This window comes from Artemia franciscana, chromosome 1 (genome assembly GCF_032884065.1).
Source record: "Artemia franciscana chromosome 1, ASM3288406v1, whole genome shotgun sequence".
Classification (NCBI taxonomy): Eukaryota; Metazoa; Arthropoda; class Branchiopoda; order Anostraca; family Artemiidae; genus Artemia; species Artemia franciscana.
In genome coordinates, this window is record NC_088863.1 from 60,390,853 (window position 1) to 60,414,696 (window position 23,844).

Genomic DNA, 23,844 nt, shown 5'->3' on the forward strand with positions numbered 1-23,844 from the left:
CAGGGCCCGGGAACAGGCGTCCTAAGTTATGCCCTGGGGGTGCATATGATGCTTAGGGAAGAGATCCTTTTATAAACTTCATTGAGGGCTCATTTGATTGGAAACTAAAAGTTGTAGCTCACTTTTCAAGAGTCTTAAAGGGTATCCGCAAGAAATGCAATGGTTAAAATCAGAAATCAGGTGACCTAATTCTCCAATTTATTCGATTGCTGCTTCGTTTGTTTAAGTGAATAAATTTTTTCTTCATTTCTCAGTTGTTCATCGCGGATATAGGTGAATAACTCACTTCATTGTTTCTTAGTTATTTGGTTTAAATTCTTTTAATTTTTGGTATTTTATTAAATTTTATTTAATTTTTTGACAGTTTTTTTCATTGTTTTGTTGTACTTTCCGCGCTTGTTTTTTGGCTTTTGTTTGGGTCTCAAATAAAATTTATATACCCATTAAAACAAAATTTTAAATAAAATTTTAATGGGTGTCAACGTGAATATGGGTATCAACGTGAGTTTTGTCACAGAGCAGTGTACTTTAAGTTTAGTTATCCATTTTTTTTAAATTAAACCCGATTGAACCTTGAAAAACCTTGAAACCTATTTTTCCCTTCATCATACTATTTTGTTCTGTCAAAATATTCGATTTCTGTGTTTTCTTCAGTATTTTCATTAGGCCTTTAAAAACTCCATTTTTGGTCGTTTTCCTTCAATTCGATTCAATTTATTTTCAAAACGGGCAGTGGACAAGCCGAATATTCGTTTAGTCGTCAAAACAAAAATAAATATGCAATCTATAGTCAGCACTTATTAAATAATTCAAAATGATTCTAGTCATCCACTTAAAGTACACAGTAACTGACTAGTCAAAACATTAAAATATAACTAAAAAAAACTAAAGCAGCAGACAAGCCAAATATTTGTTTTAGTCGTCAAAACACAAATACATGTACAATCCATAGTCAACACTTATGTGATGATTTAAAATAAATCCAATTGTCCGCTTAAAATCAGTACACTATAATCAGTACGTAAACTTAGAATCAGTAAAATCTGTATATATAAAAATAAGTTGTCTGTGTGTGTGTGTGTCGAGTGACGTCATGTTTGTGTGTCGACTGACGTCATGTTTGTTGATTGACGAAATTACACACCGGGAAATCGGGACACAAATGACGACCGGGACACCGGGACATCTTATATATATATTAATACTAGCTGTTGGGGTGGCGCTTCGCGCCACCCCAACACCTAGTTGGTGGGGCGCTTCGCGCCCCCCCAAGCCCCCCCGCGCGCGTAAGTCGTTACGCGCCATATTAGTTACGCGCCATTGTAGCTGTGTCCCTGTGTCCCACCTGTGAATAGAGATAGATATAAATATATATTTTTAACTACGTAAAACATGCGAATATACAACATTCTTCGCTGTCCCATTGTCTGTGCATATAAATAGCATTTATATTCCCTGTGTCCCGGTCGTCATTTGTGTCCTGGTGTCCCAGTTTGTATTTTCTCTTTGAGTGTCCCGGTCGTCATTTGTGTCCCGGTGTCCCGGTCTGTAATTTCTATTCAAACAATCCCTGTGTCTCAGTCGTCAATTATATATCCCGCCTGTGCCCCCGGCGTCCCCGTTGTAGTTGTGTCCCTGCGTCCCGGTCGTCATTTATATTCCCGGTCGTGATTTGTGTCCTGGTGTCCCAGTCTGTAATTTTTCTTTGAGGTTCCTGGTCGTCATTTATATTCTCTCTTTGTCGGTCGTCATTTGTGTCCCGGTCTGTAATTTATCTTTGAGTGTTTTTTCTTTTTAGTTTTTTTTTTAGTTTCTTACATTTTTTCAGTTTTTTTTCTTCTTTATTTTTCAGCGTCACTATGAAGTACATATCGCCGAACCTTTGTTTTTTAACTTAAATCTGGTAGGCATTGATGACCTTATCCAAGTCAAAATCCCAAACCCAATCATCATCGCTATCATTTTCAGTTTTGATATGTTTTGACTCTCGCTTTCCAGGTGGATTTTCATCTAACTGCGCGGTTTTGCGTTCTTTAGCCGCAAGCCTGTTTTCTTGCTGTTCTTGTGATTCCTCGGCACGCTTTCTTTTCTTACTTTCTCTATCAGCTGCAAGCCTGTTTTCTTCCTGTTCTTGTGATTCCTCGGCACGCTTTCTTTTATTACTTTCTCTATCAGCAGCAAGTTTTTTGGCATAGACTCTTTGAGCAGCTTCCTCGGCTGTTGCCATTGTAGGTTCTTCAGTCATTTTACAATTAAACATTTTTCCGTGAACGCATGTCTTAAATACCATTAATGGCGTCACCGTCATAGCAAAAATGACGACAACTAATTTCATGACGTCAGTCAACACAGAAACATGACGTCACCTGATCCACAGACAGACAGACAACTTATTTTTATATACTAGCTGTTGGGGTGGCGCTTCGCGCCACCCCAACACCTAGTTGGTGGGGGCGCTTCGCGCCCTCCCCAAGCCCCCCCGCGCGCGTAAGTCGTTACGCGCCATATTAGTTACGCGCCACTGTAGTTGTGTCCCTATGTCCCACCTGTGAATATAGATATATATATATATATATATATATATATATATATATATATATATATATATATATATATATATATATATATATATATATATATATATATATATGTTTTTAACTACGTAAAACATGCGAATATACAACATTCTTTGCTGTCCCATTGTCTGTGCATATAAATAGATTGTCAGGTTTACCGACTCTTGAACATGCAACATATAATGGTCAATGGGAAAACAATCCGTATTCAGATCTATACCTCATGATTCTAATGATTGCCCTTGAGCTTTGTTGATGGTGATTGCTAATCGACCATTCCCTGAGTCGCCATCGTCATTTATATATCCCCCTGTGCACCCCGGCGTCCCCTTTGTAGTTATGTCCCTGTGTCCCGGTCGTCATTTATATTCCCTGTGTCCCGGTCGTCATTTGTGTCCCGGTGTCCCAGTCTCTGATTTCTCTTTGAGTGTCCCGGGCGTCATTTATATTCCTTGTGTCCCGGTGTCCCGGTCGTCATTTATATCCCCCTGTGCCCCCCGGCGTCCCCGTTGTAGTTGTGTCATTTATATTCCCTGTGTCCCGGTCGTCATCCCGGTATACATTCGTTTTTGAATTGGTATATGATGAAATAAATTTTTAATTTTTTCCCTTTTTTTCCTTTTAGTTTTTTTTTATTGGTTTTGACCTTTTTTTAGGTTTTTTAGTTTTTTTCTTTTTTCTTTTTAGTTTTTTTGAAGTTTTTATCTTTTTAGTTTTTTTATTTTTATTTATATTTTTTAGTTTTCTTTTTCTCCTTTATTTTTCAGTTTTTTTCCTTTTTTTAGTTTTTTTTTTCTTTTTAGTTCTTTTAGTTTTTACCTTTTTTAGTTTTTTTTAGTTTTTTAGATGAAAATTTTTTTAGTTTTATTCCTTTTTTTCTTTTCAGTTTTTTATTGGTTTTTACCTTTTTTTTAGCTTTTTTAGTTTTTTTCGTTTTTTCTTTTTACTTTTTTTTTAGTTTTTATCTTTTTTATTTTTTTTTATTTTTATTCTTTTTTTTTTATTAGTTTTTAGTTTTTTTTGTAGTTTTTGCCTTTTTTAGTTTTTTCAGTTTTTTTTTAGTTTTTAGATTTTTACCTTTTTTAGCCTAACCAGGATTTGAACCTGGGACCTTCATTCTCCGTTCTGACACCCTCTCTCACCGAGTGACTACTCCAGCATGTTCATTTTGGTGTTTTAAATGGTATATTATTAACCAAATTAATGTGTTTTACAATATACTAAGCATCGTCATAACAAAAATGACGACAACTAATTTCATGACGTCAGTCAACACAGAAATTAAGTTCTGAAATTAAGTCATGAAATTAGTTGCCGTCATTTTTGCTTTGACGGTGATGTCATTCAAGTTATATAAGACAAATGTTCACGTAGAAATCTATTAATGTTTAAGTTTACAATGACTGATGAAGATGCTCAAAGAGTCTATGCCAAAAAACTTGCTGCTGATAGAGAAAGTTCGAAAAGAAAGCGTGCCGAGGAACTATCAGCAGCAAGTTTTTTGGCATAGACTCTTTGAGCATCTTCATCAGTCATTGTAAACTTAAACATTAATAGATTTCTACGTGAACATATGTCTTATATAACTTGAATGACGTCACCGTCAAAGCAAAAATGACGACAACTAATTTCATGACGTCAGCCGACACAGAAACATGACGTCACCTGACAACTAATTTCATGACGTCAGCCGACACAGAAACATGACGTCACCTGATCCACAGATCCACAGACAGACAACTTATTTTTATATATATAGACTAGCTGTTGGGGTGGCGCTTCGCGCCACCCCAACACCTAGTTGGTGGGGGCGCTTCGCGCCCCCCTAAGCCCCCCCGCGCGCGTAAGTCGTTACGCGCCATATTAGTTACGCGCCATCGTAGTTGTGTCCCTATGTTCACCTGTGAATATAGATATATATATATATATATATATATATATATATATATATATATATATATATATATATATATATGTTTTTAACTACGTAAAACTTGCGAATATACAACATTCTTTGCTGTCCCATTGTCTGTGCATATAAATAGATTGTCAGGTTTACCGACTCTTGAACATGCAACATATAATGGTCCATGGGAAAACAATCCGTATTCAGATCTATACCTCATGATTCTAATGATTGCCCTTGAGCTTTGTTGATGGTGATTGCTAATCGACCATTCCCTGAGTCGCCATCGTCATTTATATATCCCCCTGTGCACCCCGGCGTCCCCTTTGTAGTTATGTCCCTGTGTCCCGGTCGTCATTTATATTCCCTGTGTCCCGGTCGTCATTTGTGTCCCGGTGTTCCAGTCTGTGATTTCTCTTTGAGTGTCCCGGGCGTCATTTATATTCCTTGTGTCCCGGTGTCCCGGTCATCATTTATATCCCCCTGTGCCCCCCGGCGTCCCCATTGTAGTTGTGTCCCTGTGTCCCGGTCGTCATTTATATTCCCTGTGTCCCGGTCGTCATTTGTATCCCGGTGTCCCGGTCTGTTTATACATTCGTTTTTTAGTTTTGTTTTTCTCCTTTATTTTTTTCCTTTTTTCTTTTTTTTCTTTTTTAGTTTATTTAGATTTTTAGATTTTTTAGTTTTTTTATTAGTTTTTAGTTTTTTTGTAGTTTTTACCATTTTTTTAGTTTTTTTTAGTTTTTTTTTTACTTATGTCCTGGTCGTCATTTATACTCCCTGTGTCCCGGTCGTCATTTGTGTCTCGGTGCTTTGTTGATTGCTAATTTATATTATATTTATATTTATATTTTTTATATTTATTAATATTTTTTTAGTTTTCTTTTTCTCTTATTTTTCAGTTTTTTCCTTTTTTTTAGTTTTTTCTTTTTTAGTTTTTAGTTTTTTTTTGTTTTTTACCTTTTTTTAGTTTTTTTAGTTTTTTTAGTTTTTTAGCTTTTTTAGTTTTTTAATTAGTTTTTAGTTTTTTTTTAGTTTTTGCCTTTTTTTAGTTTTTTCAGTTTTTTTTAGTTTTTAGTTTTTTACCTTTTTTTAGTTTTTTTTAGTTTTTTAGCTTTTTTAGTTTTTTTCTTTTTAGTTTTTTTTGTAGTTTTTACCTTTTTTAGTTTTTTTTTCTTCTTTTGTATTAGTGTGAAATAATTCAGACGTCATATGCTTAGTTTTTTTTGTAGTTTTTGCCTTTTTTTAGTTTTTTTAGTTTTTTAGCTTTTTTATTTTTTTTATTAGTTTTTAGTTTTTTTTGTAGTTTTTGCCTTTTTTTAGTTTTTTCAGTTTTGACGTCACCTGATCCAGTTTTTTCAGGTGACGTCACCTGATCCACAGATCCACACACAGACAACTTATTTTTATATATATAGACTAGCTGTTGAGGTGGCGCTTCGCGCCACCCCAACACCTAGTTGGCGGGGGCGCTTCGCGCCCCCCCCCAAGCCCCCCCGCGCGCGTAAGTCGTTACGCGCCATAATAGTTACGCGCCATTGTAGTTGTGTCCCTATGTCCCACCTGTGAATATATATATATATATATATATATATATATATATATATATATATATATATATATATATATATATATATATATATATATATATATATATATATATATATATATATATATATATATATATATATATATATATATATATATATATATATATATATATATATATATATATCTATATATATATATATATATATGGTTTTAACTACGTAAAACTTGCGAATATACAACATTCTTTGCTGTCCCATTGTCTTTGCATATAAATAGATTGTCAGGTTTACCGACTCTTGAACATGCAACATATAATGGTCCATGGGAAAACAATCTGTATTCAGATCTATACCTCATGATTCTAATGATTGCCCTTGAGCTTTGTTGATGGTGATTGCTAATCAACCATTCCCTGTCCCGGTGTCCCGGTCGTCATTTACATCCCCCTGTTTCCCCCGGTGTCCCCGTTGTAGTTGTGTCCCTGTGTCCCGGTCGTCATTTATATTCCCTGTGTCCCGGTCGTCATTTGTATCCCGGTGTCCCGGTCTGTATATACATTCGTTTTTTAGTTTTGTTTTTCTCCTTTATTTTTTTCCTTTTTTTTCTTTTTTAGCTTATTTAGATTTTTAGATTTTTTAGTTTTTTTATTAGTTTTTAGTTTTTTTTTCTTTTTAGTTTTTTTGTCCCGGTCGTCATTTATATCCTCCTGTTTCCCCCGGCGTCCCCGTTGTAGTTGTGTCCCTGTGTCCCGGTCGTCATTTATATTCCCTGTGTCCCGGTCGTCATTTGTATCCCGGTGTACCGGTCTGTATATACATTCGTTTTTTAGTTTTGTTTTTCTCCTTTATTTTTTTCCTTTTTTTTTCTTTTTTAGTTTATTTAGATTTTTAGATTTTTTAGTTTTTTTATTAGTTTTTAGTTTTTTTTTTCTTTTTAGTTTTTTTGTAGTTTTTACCTTCTTTTTAGTTTTGTTAATTTTTTTTTTTACTTATGTCCTGGTCGTCATTTATACTCCCTGTGTCCCGGTGCTTTGTTGATTGCTAATCGAACATTCCTTTTGTCCTGGTCGCTTTCTCTTTGAGTGTCGTCATTTATTTTTTTCTTTTTTAGTTCTTTTAGTTTTTACCTTTTTTAGTTTTTTTTAGTTTTTTAGATGAAAATTTTTTTTAGTTTTTTCCTTTTTTTCTTTTTAGTTTTTTATTGGTTTTTACCTTTATGTTAGCTTATTTTTCAGTTTTTTCCTTTTTTTTTGTTTTTTTTTATTTTTTATTTTTTTTAGTTTTTTACCTTTTTTTAGTTTTTTTAGTTTTTTTAGTTTTTTTAGTTTTTTAGCTTTTTTACTTTTTTTATTAGTTTTTAGTTTTTTTGTAGTTTTTGCCTTTTTTTAGTTTTTTCAGTTTTTTTTTTAGTTTTTTATTGGTTTTTACCTTTATTTTAGCTTATTTTTCAGTTTTTTCCTTTTTTTTAGTTTTTTTTAGTTTTTAGTTTTTTTAGTTTTTTACCTTTTTTTAGTTTTTTTAGTTTTTTTTAGTTTTTTAGCTTTTTTATTTTTTTTATTAGTTTTTAGTTTTTTTTGTAGTTTTTGCCTTTTTTTTAGTTTTTTTTAGTTTTTTAGCTTTTTTATTAGTTTTTAGTTTTTTTTGTAGTTTTTGCCTTTTTTTAGTTTTTTTAGTTTTTTAGCTTTTTTATTTTTTTTATTAGTTTTTAGTTTTTTTTGTAGTTTTTGCCTTTTTTTAGTTTTTTCAGTTTTGACGTCACCTGATCCAGTTTTTTCAGGTGACGTCACCTGATCCACGATCCACAGATCCACAGACAACTTATTTTTATATATATATTTTTTATTTTTTTTAGTTTTTTACCTTTTTTTAGTTTTTTTAGTTTTTTTAGTTTTTTAGCTTTTTTACTTTTTTTATTAGTTTTTAGTTTTTTATTGTAGTTTTTGCCTTTTTTTAGTTTTTTCAGTTTTTTTTTTAGTTTTTTATTGGTTTTTACCTTTATTTTAGCTTATTTTTCAGTTTTTTCCTTTTTTTTTAGTTTTTTTTAGTTTTTAGTTTTTTTAGTTTTTTACCTTTTTTTAGTTTTTTTAGTTTTTTTAGTTTTTTAGCTTTTTTATTTTTTTTATTAGTTTTTAGTTTTTTTGTAGTTTTTGCCTTTTTTTAGTTTTTTTAGTTTTTTAGCTTTTTTATTAGTTTTTAGTTTTTTTGTAGTTTTTGCCTTTTTTTAGTTTTTTTAGTTTTTTAGCTTTTTTTTTTTTTTTATTAGTTTTTAGTTTTTTTTGTAGTTTTTGCCTTTTTTTAGTTTTTTCAGTTTTGACGTCACCTGATCCAGTTTTTTCAGGTGACGTCACCTGATCCATCCACAGACAGACAGACAACTTATTTTTATATAGATAGATAGAAGATAGATATAGAAGTTGTCTGTGTGTCGAGTGACGTCATGTTTGTGTGTCGACTGACGTCATGTTTGTTGATTGACGAAATTACACACCGGGACATCGGGACACAAATGACAACCAGGACATAGGGAATATAAATGACGACCGGGACACTCAAAGAGAAAGCGACCGGGACACAAGGAATGTTTGATTAGCAATCACCATCAACAAAGCACCGGGACACAAATGACGACCGGGTCACAGGGAATATAAATGACGACCAGGACACTCAAAGAGAAATTACAGACCGGGACACCGGAACACAAATGACGACCGGGACACCGGGACACAGGGAATATAAATGACGACCGCGACACTCAAAGAGAAATTACAGACTGGGAAACCAGGACACAAATGACGACCGGGACACAGGGAAACAACAACAACGGGGATGTGGGGGGGCACAGGGGGATATATAAATGACGACAGGGACACAGGGAATGTTCGATTAGCAATCACCATCAACAAAGCTCAAGGGCAATCATTAGAATAATGAGGTATAGATCTGAATACAGATTGTTTTTCCCATGGACAATTATATGTTGCATGTTCAAGAGTCGGTAAACCTGACAATCTATTTATATGCACAGACAATGGGACAGCTAAGAATGTTGTACATTCGCAAGTTTTACGTAGTTAAAAATATATATATATATATATATACTAGCTGTTGGGGTGGCGCTTCGCGCCACCCCAACACCTAGTTGGTGGGGGCGCTTCGCGCCCCCCCCCAAGCCCCCCCGCGCGCGTAAGTCGTTACGCGCCATAATAGTTACGCGCCATTGTAGTTGTGTCCCTATGTCCCACCTGTGAATATAGATATATATATATATATATGGTTTTAACTACGTAAAACTTGCGAATATACAACATTCTTTGCTGTCCCATTGTCTTTGCATATAAATAGATTGTCAGGTTATCCCCCTGTTTCCCCCGGTGTCCCCGTTGTAGTTGTGTCCCTGTGTCCCGGTCGTCATTTATATTCCCTGTGTCCCGGGTCCCGGTCATCATTTGTATCCCGGTGTCCCGGTCTGTATATACATTCGTTTTTTAGTTTTGTTTTTCTCCTTTATTTTTTTCCTTTTTTTTTCTTTTTTAGCTTATTTAGATTTTTAGATTTTTTAGTTTTTTTTATTAGTTTTTAGTTTTTATTTCTTTTTAGTTTTTTTGTCCCGGTCGTCATTTATATCCCCCTGTTTCCCCCGGTGTCCCCGTTGTAGTTGTGTCCCTGTGTCCCGGTCGTTATTTATATTCCCTGTGTCCCGGTCGTCATTTGTATCCCGGTGTACCGGTCTGTATATACATTCGTTTTTTAGTTTTGTTTTTCTCCTTTATTTTTTTCCTTTTTTTTTCTTTTTTAGTTTATTTAGATTTTTAGATTTTTTAGTTTTTTTATTAGTTTTTAGTTTTTTTTTCTTTTTAGTTTTTTTGTAGTTTTTACCTTCTTTTTAGTTTTGTTAATTTTTTTTTTTACTTGTGTCCTGGTCGTCATTTATACTCCCTGTGTCCCGGTGCTTTGTTGATTGCTAGTCGAACATTCCTTTTGTCCTGGTCGCTTTCTCTTTGAGTGTCGTCATTTATTTTTTTCTTTTTTAGTTCTTTTAGTTTTTACCTTTTTTAGTTTTTTTTTAGTTTTTAGTTTTTTTAGTTTTTTACCTTTTTTTAGTTTTTTTAGTTTTTTAGCTTTTTTATTTTTTTTATTAGTTTTTAGTTTTTTTGTAGTTTTTGCCTTTTTTTTAGTTTTTTGTCCTGGTCGCTTTCTCTTTGAGTGTCGTCATTTATTAGTTTTTTCCTTTTTTTTTTTAGTTTTTTATTGGTTTTTACCTTTATTTTAGCTTATTTTTCAGTTTTTTCCTTTTTTTTAGTTTTTTTTTATTTTTTATTTTTTTAGTTTTTTACCTTTTTTTAGTTTTTTTTAGTTTTTTTAGTTTTTTAGCTTTTTTACTTTTTTTATTAGTTTTTAGTTTTTTTTTGTAGTTTTTGCCTTTTTTTAGTTTTTTCAGTTTTTTTTTTAGTTTTTTATTGGTTTTTACCTTTATAGTTTTTTTAGTTTTTTAGCTTTTTTATTTTTTTTATTAGTTTTTAGTTTTTTTTGTAGTTTTTGCCTTTTTTTAGTTTTTTCAGTTTTGACGTCACCTAATCCAGTTTTTTCAGGTGACGTCACCTGACACATCCATCCACACATCCATCCACACATCCACAGACAGACAACTTATTTTTATATATATAGATATATATATATATATATATATATATATATATATATATATATATATATATATATATATATATATATATATATATATATATATATATATATATATACATATATATATATATATATATATATATATATATATATATATATATATATATATATATATATATATATATATATATTCACAGGTGGGACACAGGGACACAACTACAATGGCGCGTCACGACTTGCGCGCGGGGGGGCTTGGGGGGGGGGCGAGAAGCGCCCCCACCAACTAGCTATACATATAACTATACTAACGAACTAAAGCTGCAGTTATTCTTGCTTACTAGCAGTAACATTGGAAAAACTTTTCAAATGAGGGAACAAAACCTTTCAAATATCGGTTTCAAGACACATTGATTAGCTGTATACGAGGTACAGCTTCTGCCACTGATCTTGCCGGTCTTTCTCGATGTGGTTTGAAATCAGGCGTCAGTATGGATCGACGGGATGAGTTGTTCAACACCCCTGTACCAAAAGCAAGCAACAGTTTTTGTCGACGGCTAGCAAGGGAATCTAGGACAAACTGTTCAAGGAGGGCACAGTATGAGACTTCGGGCGCTTTTAAAATTACCAACAATGACCGAAATTGAACTGTCCCAATCGCGTCCGACTGCTCCTGCTGTTGCGTCATTTATGTACTTGACTTTTTCCGTACTTTTGGCAGCAGGAGTGGCACTCTCATCTTTGTACAGTCCATCAACTTGAGTAATATCCGCACCCAGGTGAATCAGAACTTTTCTAAATGTGGCATGACGTAAACTTTGTTAAAGGAGGTTGTGACTTGAATTTTTTTACAATATCTGTGATTATGGCTAGGAAAGGTTTTTAAGTTTGCTGTCGTCTATATTTACGATATTATAAATAAACTTTATGGGGAATGGGATATTCAAATAAATAAGTTTGTTCAATAACGATTCAGCCGAATTTTGAGATAAAGGCTCTTCAAGCATAGGATAACCAAAAAAATTTTGAAATCACAATGAATTCTTCAATTTTACTTTGCTCTTTTGCTTTTATTCTTGTTACATACCTGACTACTTTCTTCATATAAAATAACTGAAGGCAACTCAATCAATAGAAAGACGGTAAACTTCATTTTCTTATGAGTTTAGCGACAATTTCCACTTTAAAAGGATGTGTTCCATCATGAGTGTTACGAAACTCTACAAATAGTCATGGTGGTATATTTGTGTTGTCGGAATGATATGATATGTGTATGGTTAAAATGATGGGATATGTGTGTCGTCGGAAGCAGAGATAGGATACTACTCATAGACAGCAGCGATGTGTCCTCTTTATTTCGTTGCTATCGCGGTACTGAAACATGGTTAATTTTATATCTTATCTTTTTTATAAATTAGACTCGACAAAGCCTTCATAAACTACCCTAAGGCACTCTAAAATGCAATTTGAGTGACATTTTGAAATGGAAAAGCCAAGCCAGATACATAAATCATAGAGCGCTAAGTATGGGCTCATTTATAAGCGAATCTTATAAATTCAACTTAATGAGGCAATCATAGTGCCATAAGACACCCACAATGTGTATTTTTGTTAAAAAAAAACTTTTTTTTCTTAGAACTCTGTAGGTCTGAATTCCTTCGGCACTGCCATATGGGATAGCCTTGATCAAGTATCAAATAATTGCTTAATCTAGCTTAAAGCGCAAAATTACGTACCAAATCTAATTCAGATATTGAAAACAGTCGAACTTGTTGCTGACTATAATTTATTTCAAGCACTAGACGTGCCAACAAGAGCAAAATTCTCCCTGGTTGATGCTGCACTTAGCATGTATAAGAAGTAGATGATCTATTTCATGAGGATAAGACTTCAAAGGCGGTATATTTGTATAAATATTAATGAAGCGCAATGGACAACTATTTTTCGTGTTTTTTAGTTTGGCATTGTGGAGTGACATGAGAGGTGTTGCATAAGTGGGAGATGGTAACGTCGGCAATGAAGTGGGGGGGAATTAATGCCAGGTTTTTCTTCTTACTCAATTGGACTATCTGTTTTGGCTTTTTCTACAATTAGCCATGACTAGATACCCACAACTATTCCATTTTAATTCAAACGAGCTAGAATTAATCAAAAAACTTATCTGTTCGAAGTAAAGACCGAATTTGAAGCTTTAAACGAGCAATAGTTTTAAAGTTATTTAATGAATTATAGTTTTTTTCTCAAAATTATTGCGGGTTGGACTGCCCTGAAACACCTTGCCCCCCCCCTAAAAGACGCCACTATTAAGAAGCTGTTACTATACAGCTTGAAATGATAATGTTTCTTATTTAATTCTTTTTGTTCCTTCACCAGTAGTGGTGTACCAAAAGATTTTGGCACCCTAGCACCTCTAAGAGCTCATTTGACAGCTATAATTTAAATTTGTATGCTTAGCGTATATTTTTATGCTAGATAGCTAGGTGGTAAGTAGGGCAAAAAGAAAATTCAGATCTTGGTGCCGTGTACCAACAAAATCTTCAAGTGGATGCTTTAGACCTTCCTATTGAATACCAACCCCTCCCAAGCCCCTTAGTTTGTAAAAATATAAAAAAGGGTAATGAAAAAGCCGTCTAGGGAAAAAATGTATCCACTTATATTCAAAATTCATGAGGAAAGAATATAAATAGCCTACTATTTATGGCATCTATACCATATAAAACTGACAAAACCAAAGAGGGTTAGAAGAAGAAAAAATTAAGTAGCTTATAGAAAATAAAAGACTAGCTTATAAGGTTATCAATAGCTTTCTACCCTCCATGAAATCAATAAATTTCACTATAAATGTCTCAAAGAAACGCGAACAAGCTCAGTTTTCGATAAAGCCCTACTTTTTCAGAATTCTACAAATTCTGGGAAATAATAACGAGTCGTTTTGTTAGAGCTAATATTCTAGACATATTTTGCATAAACTAAGAAGCAATAATTCCCTCTCCATTTGATTTCGTTCTTTGCTGTCATTGTCTTTCAACGCTGTACCACTAATTATCACAGTTTTCATATTGTTTAAATAAATGAAATTGTTAAGCCTCAAGAAAAGCAATAAATTTCCTTTAAGCTAGTCAGGGACTAGTACCTGCTTCTCAGACATGCCTACGACGTTTAAACCAGTTTTGTAAACTTCATCCAGTATATGTATAAGAGTTTTTATCAGACGTCATGTATAGCTGGTGTTGTCATAGAATGTAAATGTCCGGGATATAGGCTATATTTGCTTATTGAATGATTTTATGAATTGGGTGCTTTAACGCCACCATATCTTTTCCGCCACCCTTCTTGAATCAACCATCATTGAAATTCTGAATCATCATGAGGATTAGTTGGGTCAAAATAGACGGGTTAGGTTAGTCTATGTCTGTCTATGTCTATGTCTATATCTATGTCTATATCTATGTCTATGTTTTTGTATACATTTGTGTCCATTTCTGGACATTTCTGGATTTGTGTCCATTTCTGGATTTGTGTCCATTTCTGTATACATTCATGTCCATTTCTATGTCTATGTCTGTTCTTATTTCTATGCCTGTTCTTATGTCTATGTCTCTATTTATGTCTATTCTGACCTACCTGAACTAAAAGGTGGCGGAAAACCGCGGTGGCGTTAAAACACTGCAACCGATTTTATTCAGTGACTAAACCCATTCAGAGTATTTCACTATATATTCTTGCTTTATATGGTGATTATTATGCCAAAGCTGGTGGTCATCATTGCTATGCACCAGAAGTAATAGGCCAGCACTATCTTGGTTAATTGAATGATTTATATAACACATGAGAAAAAGCCTTCGGTTTTTTCTTAGTTGGAATTGTAAAGAACGAACTAAAGCGTTCAGGCAGGGGAGTCACTCATGTATGGCATCACAGACTCACCCATAAATCAAACAATTCCCCGGAGAGAAGCTTCACCCTACTTGTGTTATTTTATATTATTTACTATAATAATTCGGTTACGATGGGTTCGAGTTAGTTTTTTCTATGAATACAAAAGTACGTAAAACTAGCAATTCGCTTAAAAACAAGCCCTCTTTGACCTTGTTAGAAAACCTTTTATATTGGTACCGACGTCGTTTAAGTTGACCTCTAAACATAGCTTTACTATAACATCGTTTATGGTGGTAACCTACGGTTACGACTTCACTCATCATCCTATACGAAGATGCAGTTCTTTGTCAAAATATATTTTATTTCAAATATAGTGTTTTGCTAAATACAGGAGGATATGAATATAGCATTTTTAAAACGAACCCTTAAATAATTCTCTATAATTTTCTAGTACCTCGCTAGCAGTGGAGGAAATAAATAAAAAAAGGATATATCACTGATACCCATCCCCAGGGTTATACCACAGGGTTTTTAACCATAGCAGTTTTTATGGTACATGTTTCTTTTTATTATTATTTTCTCTTTTTTTTTTGATCCGATGTCATTTTTTGGAGAGTGTCAAAGTTCGGATAGTTTACTTTATATTATAATTGTCTAGAAAAGCAAACAAACAATTATATAGTTTAAAGGCTTCTCGCCAAGAGTGGAAGCATCCCTGGACCAGCAAGAAAGGATTTTTGGCGAGAGAAGGTTATTAAAAAAAAAAAAAAAACCTAGTCTAGTAAACATGAGAAGTAAAATAACCGATTTTAAGGTAAAGGGAGTGCTGGGTCACTTACATAATTCAAAGGTCATATGATCCCTACCACCTATTAATGATCCGGTAAATAGCCAAAGTTTTTGACTTTTGAGAATTTTCTAGCACTTATACTCAATTAATAGGTAATATTTACGCCATTGTCTCTATGTTGCCGGTAATATAATTGTTTCCTTTCCATTAGGACTGGAAACGTTCCATATTCAAAATTGGCAGTTCGTTACTAAGCAAAAATCTTTTCTAGGAATCATTTTAAATTGCGCAGTTTTCGGTGCATTTTTCCGCCCCCTGGAGCCGGTACGGCGACCAGAGCCTGAAGTTGTAGGAACTCCATTAATGCAAAGAATAAAACGAGCTCGCGATGAAAAGATGAGGCAAAATGATTCGTATGCCAGCTTCCACAGTGGCCAAATAACACATGTGGTAAGTATAGAAATCTCTTGTAAAACCCAGACACAAAATTTCCTTCACAAAACTTTTCCAGAATGGCAAGTTTTTCCCGAAAATATTGTAATTCTAAAACTGAAAATAGTGGAAAGAAAAGAAATCAAACAAAGTAGGGGTGTAATTCACATGGCGCATCTACTGTATAGCCGTTCAAGTGATTAATGGTAGGCAATAATTTTGCCTTAGTTTAATTCTTAATCAGATTTTAAGTCACCTTAAAAGACATTATTTACAATTGCCTTCACTTAAACTCTTCTGATTTGTTATCCTTAAACTAAGGGCAAAATCTGTTCGGTGAACCACAACGAAGTACTTTGATTCGGCCTCACCTATCATGGTCGTAATCTTAATCTATACCCTTTACCAGGACTCTAAATTTATCAGAACTAAAAGAAAAGAAAAAAAAAATCAACCTCGAGTGAACGCTTAAATGTCAGACAATAAAAGCTGAAGCCTATGGGTCCTCATGAAAAGCTCCCAAGAAGGGGGCTTTTTTAAAGATTTAAATTATATAATGTGTGTCATGAGGAGTTCTCCTTACTTTGGGTTTAGTGCCGATATCCTTTTTACAAATAATCAATAAACTCTCTCCGATACTATTTAGACAGGTGTAAACATAATCTGATTTTGAGGGATTTAGGTTATGCTTATTGGGGAATATAACCCAGTGCTTTCTTCTTTAAAATGTGCTAAACATAAACAGATAAGAAACAAGAACAGTAAATTAGTTGGATGTTTTCTCCATTTTTTCCTCAATATAAAGAATAACTTATTTTCGTATCTTAAAATCAAGCAGTGAAGGAGAGACAATACACTTTTAAGAATAGTCTGAGAGACGGCCCAAGTGGGCCAGGCTTCCACGGGTAGTTCTTCTCGGGGAAATATTTTCCGCTCGAGGGTTTTTAATTGTATTATTTGAAAAACAAAGGCACTACTTAAAGCTCCTGCACCGAATTATTTCTAAGCTTACTGTTTCTTAGAAGAAAAGAGCATAGAACTTCACCTCCTGAAAATTATTCGCAAGGCTTTTTTTTTATTCAATTTTATCTGACTCTTCCCGCGAAATGCCAGGTGCCAATACAGACAAGCATATTCAAGACATGGGTCGACAAAGAAGGTATAATTTCGTAAGGAATGGGAAGGGGGCGCAAAGTTTATTCAAGGGCTTAAGGAGGAGATAGACGTAAGATCTTTGTGAATAATATTATTAGTATGGATATCCTATTTGAAGAAGGTGAAATTGTGGCACCAAGTAAATCCAAGGAGGATGCAGAAATTTCAGGAGATATAAGATTAAATAATAGAGGTTGGAATCTCAGGAAATAATTGGCATTTTCATAGAATTTAGAAGGGTTTACTCTGTCGTTTAATTCCAAGACATCATTCGCAATGTCAGTAAGGATGTTCATAGGGCTACTCATTTAATTTCTACAGCAGGTTTCAGCAACCGTAAGGTCATTTCCATCTGTCGAGGAATTTTTTTAGTAAGACTTCTATCATAACTGAAAAAAAGGAGTGGATCTAGGAGAGTACCTTGGGATGCTCCGTTATGAACGGGGAGAGGATTAGAATTATGATTCTAGTATCTGACTAGCTGTGATCAGATTAACAAGAATGAGGTAACTAGTTTGGCCAGTAAAAAGTCAATATTGAATTGAGTGACAAGTTTTTGAACTAATACATTGTAATTAACAAGATCAAACGTTTTTTGGAGATCAATAAAAGTGTAAACGGTGGGTGCTTTAAGCAAATCATCCTTAATGTATAGAATGTTTTCTGTTTGTTTTTAGCTGGCAATGCGATGCTATTGATATGAACTTGGCACTGTTTGACATAAGAATAACTTGAAAGGATAGGGAGAAGACTATTCCCATTGGATTCAATTTTACCTTGCATTTTATTTCTCTTGTTTGTTGCATACATCTTAGGCGTACTTGTACATGGCACTTGAATCTTTAGAATATAGAAGTTCATCGCCACTGTTCCTTATTTAGAAAACTATATTTATGGTAATTACTCCAGTTTCTGTCTTGCAAAATACTTTGCATGCCTCTGGTAAACCCATAAGGGTACCCCCCACTTTTCCAGTGCTATTAGGTCGCAAAAACGACATCATACTCAAAAATCTCCAATCAGTATTCGTTCCTGGTTTTGAATGTGCCCCCTCTACTCCACGAAACCTCAAGATTTTATACAGCTTGTTCATTATTTTTCCAGTATTTTACGTATTGTGCCTTAATACGATGTTCAATCAAGTTTATCTAATTCACCCTTAGAACACTCTTTTATCGTTTTGACATCTTCGCTTCTATTTTTTTTTTTTTTTAAATAATGATAAATGCGCAGATTTAACGCTTGAGGAAGGCTCCAAAATTTGAACTTTGTAGAGTGGGTTCAGTCTTAAATAAAAAAAAACGAAGGTAATCTAGTGCAAGAACGATGTCTGTGTATATTTCTATGGCTAGATCTTATAAATGCCAATATTATTAAGAGATTGAGAAAATGGAAAAGCAAAGTTTGTTAGCTCCTAAATGCTAACACAAATTGCTATTCGTTTTCTTATTAGTGAAGTAGACACATCTTTGATTTGGCGTTGATCTAAGGTCTTTCTTATTTATTTATTTTTTTTTATTGATTTTTTTTTTTTTTGTCGCACATGGCTTCAACCATTTAGTGCCGTGATACCGTTGGACATAAATTCATTCCAAAAACTGGCCTAAATTTATTAGAGTTTCTAACTTCCCTTACTGCTACAACAGACAACTCATTGAGACACGAAGGTCTCACTGAGACCCCAGATAAATTTTGAACAATCTCAAGGAGAAGAATTCACCCTAACAACATTTGCGAAATATCCGTGTTCAGGTATTCTTTCTTTTATATGCTCTTATCCGAATTAAGATGCAAATTTTGGGTAGTTTAAAGACACTCCTAAAAGTCATTTTCTGGAAACAGGTTTTAACCAATCTGAACAAACGAAAAGCCTCAGGTAGAAAATGGATTGAAAATGTACAAAATATTTATTAGCCTACGGCAAAAATATTCAAGTAAGGATATTTGTCATACAGTTTTATGTTTTCTAGAGCATTTATCAGTAGATTCAATGTCTTATCAGAATTTTTTATTCAAAATTAAGGGAGTTTGTGCACGCCTTTTCACTCATGTGTAGGCCTATTTTTCAATTTTACTTTTATGTACATATTTTTTTCTAACATCGGATTTAAAATTATTGACTTAAGTTTAATTTTGAGACAGACAGCAGCTAAGAAAAAAAAAAATATACCACCCGATTCACCATTCAAAGTATTCATCAATAACATAAAAACCGGAAAAAACTTTTTTGTCAAAAAACACAAAATAGAAACAATCTCATTATTACTAAAGAAATTAGCAAAGACAGCTAGGAACTTTGAATACACAGCTTTGTTTGTATAAACAGGTAAAAAATAACCTGTTTATTCCCTTGCTAAAAATTGATGAAATGAACACCTAAAATTTTATTCATAAGTTTTGCAAATGCCATCCCTCCATCTGCTGTATTTTAAAAAGCTCATTTCCAAAATTTTAATTGAAAGTAGGCTGCTCACTTTGCATTTATAAGAAGAATAATTTTATATTGTAAAAAATTTTTTTATTATTATCATTATTCTCCTTTCCCTTCTTTTTATCTGGTTATAATTATGGTTATTTTTAACCTAAATTTTTATTTCCATCATTTCGCAACAACTGAACCCTAAATACTGTTACAAAGCAGAAATGAAAACAGGGGACAGTGTAGGGATTTCGCCCCGTTTTATGTACATTAGTTTGTTTTTTTTTAAGCCGGAAAAAGCTTAAAATTCAACCTTAAGTTTTTAGTTGACTTTATCGCTTTGATCTACTAAGTATAGACACTATACCAAGTACCTTCACATCAAAAGTGCCTTTTTTTCTCCTTTTTTCTTAAAATGTATCTTATGGGATGGCACCCTTGTTTTGGTGATCGTTTTGTTGAGGAATTTTATATTCCAAAAATAATTCCTTTTTTATTCAAGTCATTTGCAAAAATTAGAATTCTGAAATAAAGACCATAGCAAAAAAGAATGGTTTCGTCATTTTCAGTTTAAAGTTACCTTTTCTCTATCTACTCCCTGTTTCTACACAGCATCCCTCTGAAATCCATCAAAACCTGCAGAACAGATAGGTTGGTTGCCCTTCACACCCTTGAAGACGTAAATAAACTTGCATACACCCCATTTATAAACTGCGTATGCAGATCTATAGTGTGATTACGTGGAATCAAGAAACCAAGGGAGGGGGCACCAGGTTTAAATTCATATGAAATTTTCGTCCGATTAATAAAGGAGTAACAAAAATGTACATGCACGAATTTCAATGCGTTTTAAAATAAATTTTAGTTGCTTTCCCCCACCCACGAAAAATAACCCTACCCACGATAAAAATATTGGAAATGGCCTGGGAATGAAGGGTGTTCATGACTGAACCTTGTTTAAGTGAGATTCAGATTCCAATTGTACATACTGTATTTTAAAATGTTTCTTCAATATGTTTTATTGTTTTATTTTATCACATTGTTTTAATGTTGTAATTAAACTATTCTATTATTTTTTATTATGTAAGAATATTTTTATTATATTTAATTATTTCAGATCTATTTTAAACTGATTTTGTCTGCCAGATATAATAGTCGAATACAGTGTCAAAGCATTCAGAAGCCTACTTATTTTATATTTTGCTTTCTCTAAAATCAAATTCAAAATTTTTTTTTTTTTTCAGTCTGGTAGTTTTTTCATCTTCTTTTTCGAACAAGTGTCTGCCTCATTTCTTTCCACAATGTAGCGAGTATAAAAAACTCAATGCTCTAAATTCATTCTGCTTTAAAGAAATAGGTGTCAGCAGAGTCTTGCCAAATACAGTAATTAAATTTTATTCTCTACCAAAAAAGTAATTCAGAGGTATGGATTACGAAATATAAGCTATTATGCAATATATATATTATGCAACAAGTCTGATTAAAAAATTTCAAAATAGCTTTCGCAGTTCAACCGAAAAAATTTGATTCTGTTGACTGACAAGATATGTAGAAAATATAAACATATAGAAGATATAAACTATGTAGGGAATAAAGGTCCCGTGGCAAAGACCCTCTCCCCACCAAATTTTAAATACTCTTAAAAAAATTCCCTAGTTTCTTATCACCAAATCATTTGCCTGTTTTTTCTTTCTTTTTTATTCATTTGTCATTTTCCAATTTTGCCCTTCCATCTGGAATTATTTCCCACACATATGCCTGGATCTAAAAATAAAATAAGATTTCCTTCATCATAAAGTTAATGAAGTACACTAAATAAATACACACTTTTCTGAAAAAATGCAAAGAAGTTTCGTATTATAAGCGAACAAAAATATGAATGCAAAACTAAAAGTGCATACCTCAAAAATTTGGTCGACAAAATTAGTTAACGTAGTTTATGTCTTTATTTCTTTACCTCAAAATGCGATGAAGTCCGCTCCATCCTAATTCCTCGTATTTTACTCAACTCGAGTTGTCAGTTTTTCTTGAGTAGTTGTCAATATTCTAACACCCACAATGACCCAGATGATGATCAAGTGTGCTCAAGACATACTGTTTCTAGAGAAAATGTGCAAGAGGTGAAAAAATTGATTATCGGAAAATATCAATGTACAAGTACCCGAAAATAGTGCCCAAATGGTGGAAATGCCTGGTAACACTGATAAGGCATACTATATTTTACCGCAGGGGGCAAAATACTTATTACCTAGAAGAAAACCCCCTCCTCCCGAGCTCTTGTAGCTCGAAAATACTATGCGTATCGACTGTCAGCTCGAATCTTAACAATAACCTCAAACTTTTCACATAGGCTGGTAAGCCTATGGAGATTCACGATAATTAGAATCGTCCACAGAGAGAAATTTTAATTAAAAAACTTTCATCAATCGTTTGATTTAACAAAATGTGAGAAACAATCCAAAGAAGTGATAAGGTCTGCATTCACTACTAAATTCAATGCCAGAGAATTAATATTAAACAGTTCGTCGATGCGGCTCAATAGCAACTGAAACTCTAAATAACGGAATTTTGTTATAAATAGATATATCAAAAGGATTAGCATATCATATTGATTAAATAAAATAACAAACAAGTTTTTTTAACTGAAAGTAAAATTTACTTTTTACTATATGACTTACTATAACAGAAATTACTCCGTATATGAAAGGGGCTGTTCCCTCCTCAGCGCCCCGCTCCTTACGCTAAAGTTTGACTCTTTCTCAACTCTACTTTTTATAATATGAAAAAAACTTCGTTTTCTTAAAGAGTTAAAGAGGCTGCGTCCCAAAGTCGAACCTTAAAACGTACAGGAATTAGGAGAGGCAGTAGGGGGGCTGCCGCCCCCCAAACCCCCCGCTTTTAAAGACTCTTTTATACAGGTTTTTTGTTGTGGGGGGACTTCATTGTTACTAATTACTAGTTTCGGCGCAATGGTTCTCCTGTCCTCTTGTGTTTAACATTTTTCGAAGTTATTCCATTATTCATTCATTTCAATTTTCTGTTAATTAAAAGAGGGCCTTTCCGAAGCCAAGAGCGGGGGTTAGGGGGGCGGCAGCCCCCCACAACAAAAAACCTGTACAAAAGAGTCTTTACAAGCGGGGGTTTTGGGGGGCGGCAGCCCCCCAACTGCCTCTCCTAATTCCTGTACGTTTTAAGGTTCGACTTTGGAACGCAGCCTCTTTAACTCTTTAAGAAAACGAAGTTTTTTTCATATTATTTCTGTACGTTTTTCTGCAATCCATGGTGGATGTAATTTAATAATAATTTTCCATGTTTATTTTCTCGCTTTCTGTATCAATAAATTCAAACTGACAAAATTATCTAATTTTGATAATTTTAATAGTTTAGCAGCTTAATTAAAAATTTAGCAGCTAGTAGTTTTTACCCACCCGCCTCCGGCTTATGGGCCCAGCGCGCTTCCGCTGCGCCAAGCTGCTGTTATGCTTGTTATCAAACAAGTTATTACAATAGAAAATTTCACCAACGGCTTAAATTAGGAAATCAATTTAAATGGTTCTTTTAACTTGCTTCCATCAAGCCTTACCCCCGCTTCAGTATAAATTCTTCTGAACATTCCAGTATGTAATTCTGATCACATGTTTCCATGTTTATTTTCTCCCTTTCTGTATCAATAAATTCAAACTGACAAAATTACCTAATTTTACAAATTTTAAAAAGTTAGCAGCTAGCGGTTTCGACCCACCAACCTCTGGGTTATGGGCCCAGCACGCTTCCGCTGCGCCAAGCCGCTGTTAGTGTAAGAATTTTTTCAAACAAGTGATGTTATTACAAGAGAAAATTTTACCTTCAATGGGGAAATGGGTTTTTCTAAGCTTAAGATTTTCCTACGAAACTTTCAAGGGCACTTACTCGGAGAATTCCGCGTCGAATGAGTCTTCGTACACCCAGATCCGATGTCGGCTGTGAACTGTAGGCTTAAAGAAAAAAAAAGAAAATGAACATTAAGTGGCTATGCGTGGTTTCTGGAAAACAGGGAAGGAGTTATCAGATCGAGCTGAAATTTCACGGATAAGCTCCTGGGCCCTAGGGGACCTTAACTTGTGAATTTCAGCCCGATCGGACAACTTTAAAGGGGGGCTGGGGTTGACGGGTTGAAACTTTCGGCCAGATTTTCCCCAAGAAGGAAAAGTCGGAGGGGGATGAAATTTGGTATGTTTCTTAGTTGGAGCTCGGGCTACGAAATGCATCCCTTCCCATCCCTCTGCGACCACTGGAACCGAAGATCGCTTAACATTGTCGTGGTTCGCCTCTTTAAAGAGGCACGAGTGTGTCTCCTTGAAAGCAGCAAAAACTTTAGCGTAAGGAGCGGGGCGCTGAGGAGGGAACAGCCCCTTTCATATACGGAGTAATTTCTGTTCGTTTTAAGTTTTAATGTCGCCCCTTACTTTCAGTTAAAAAAAACCTGTTTTTTATTTAATTTCTGAAGGTTTTTGAAT

General features: G+C 34.0%; 2 protein-coding genes across 4 annotated transcripts in view; both read left to right on the forward strand.

The window, feature by feature from the left end:
- LOC136032275 (large ribosomal subunit protein mL66-like) overlaps nucleotides 1-23,844 on the forward strand; it is a 414,576-nt gene that overhangs the window by 346,860 nt on the left and 43,872 nt on the right. The gene's annotated exons all lie outside the window — the stretch shown is intronic.
- Nucleotides 1-23,844, forward strand: part of LOC136032204 (monocarboxylate transporter 5-like) — a 131,259-nt gene that overhangs the window by 41,839 nt on the left and 65,576 nt on the right. For all 3 annotated transcript variants that reach the window (XM_065712411.1, XM_065712426.1, XM_065712419.1), the window contains exon 6: nucleotides 15,614-15,792. In XM_065712411.1, the coding sequence (XP_065568483.1) occupies nucleotides 15,614-15,792 (179 nt within the window). The remainder of the gene's footprint in view (nucleotides 1-15,613; nucleotides 15,793-23,844) is intronic.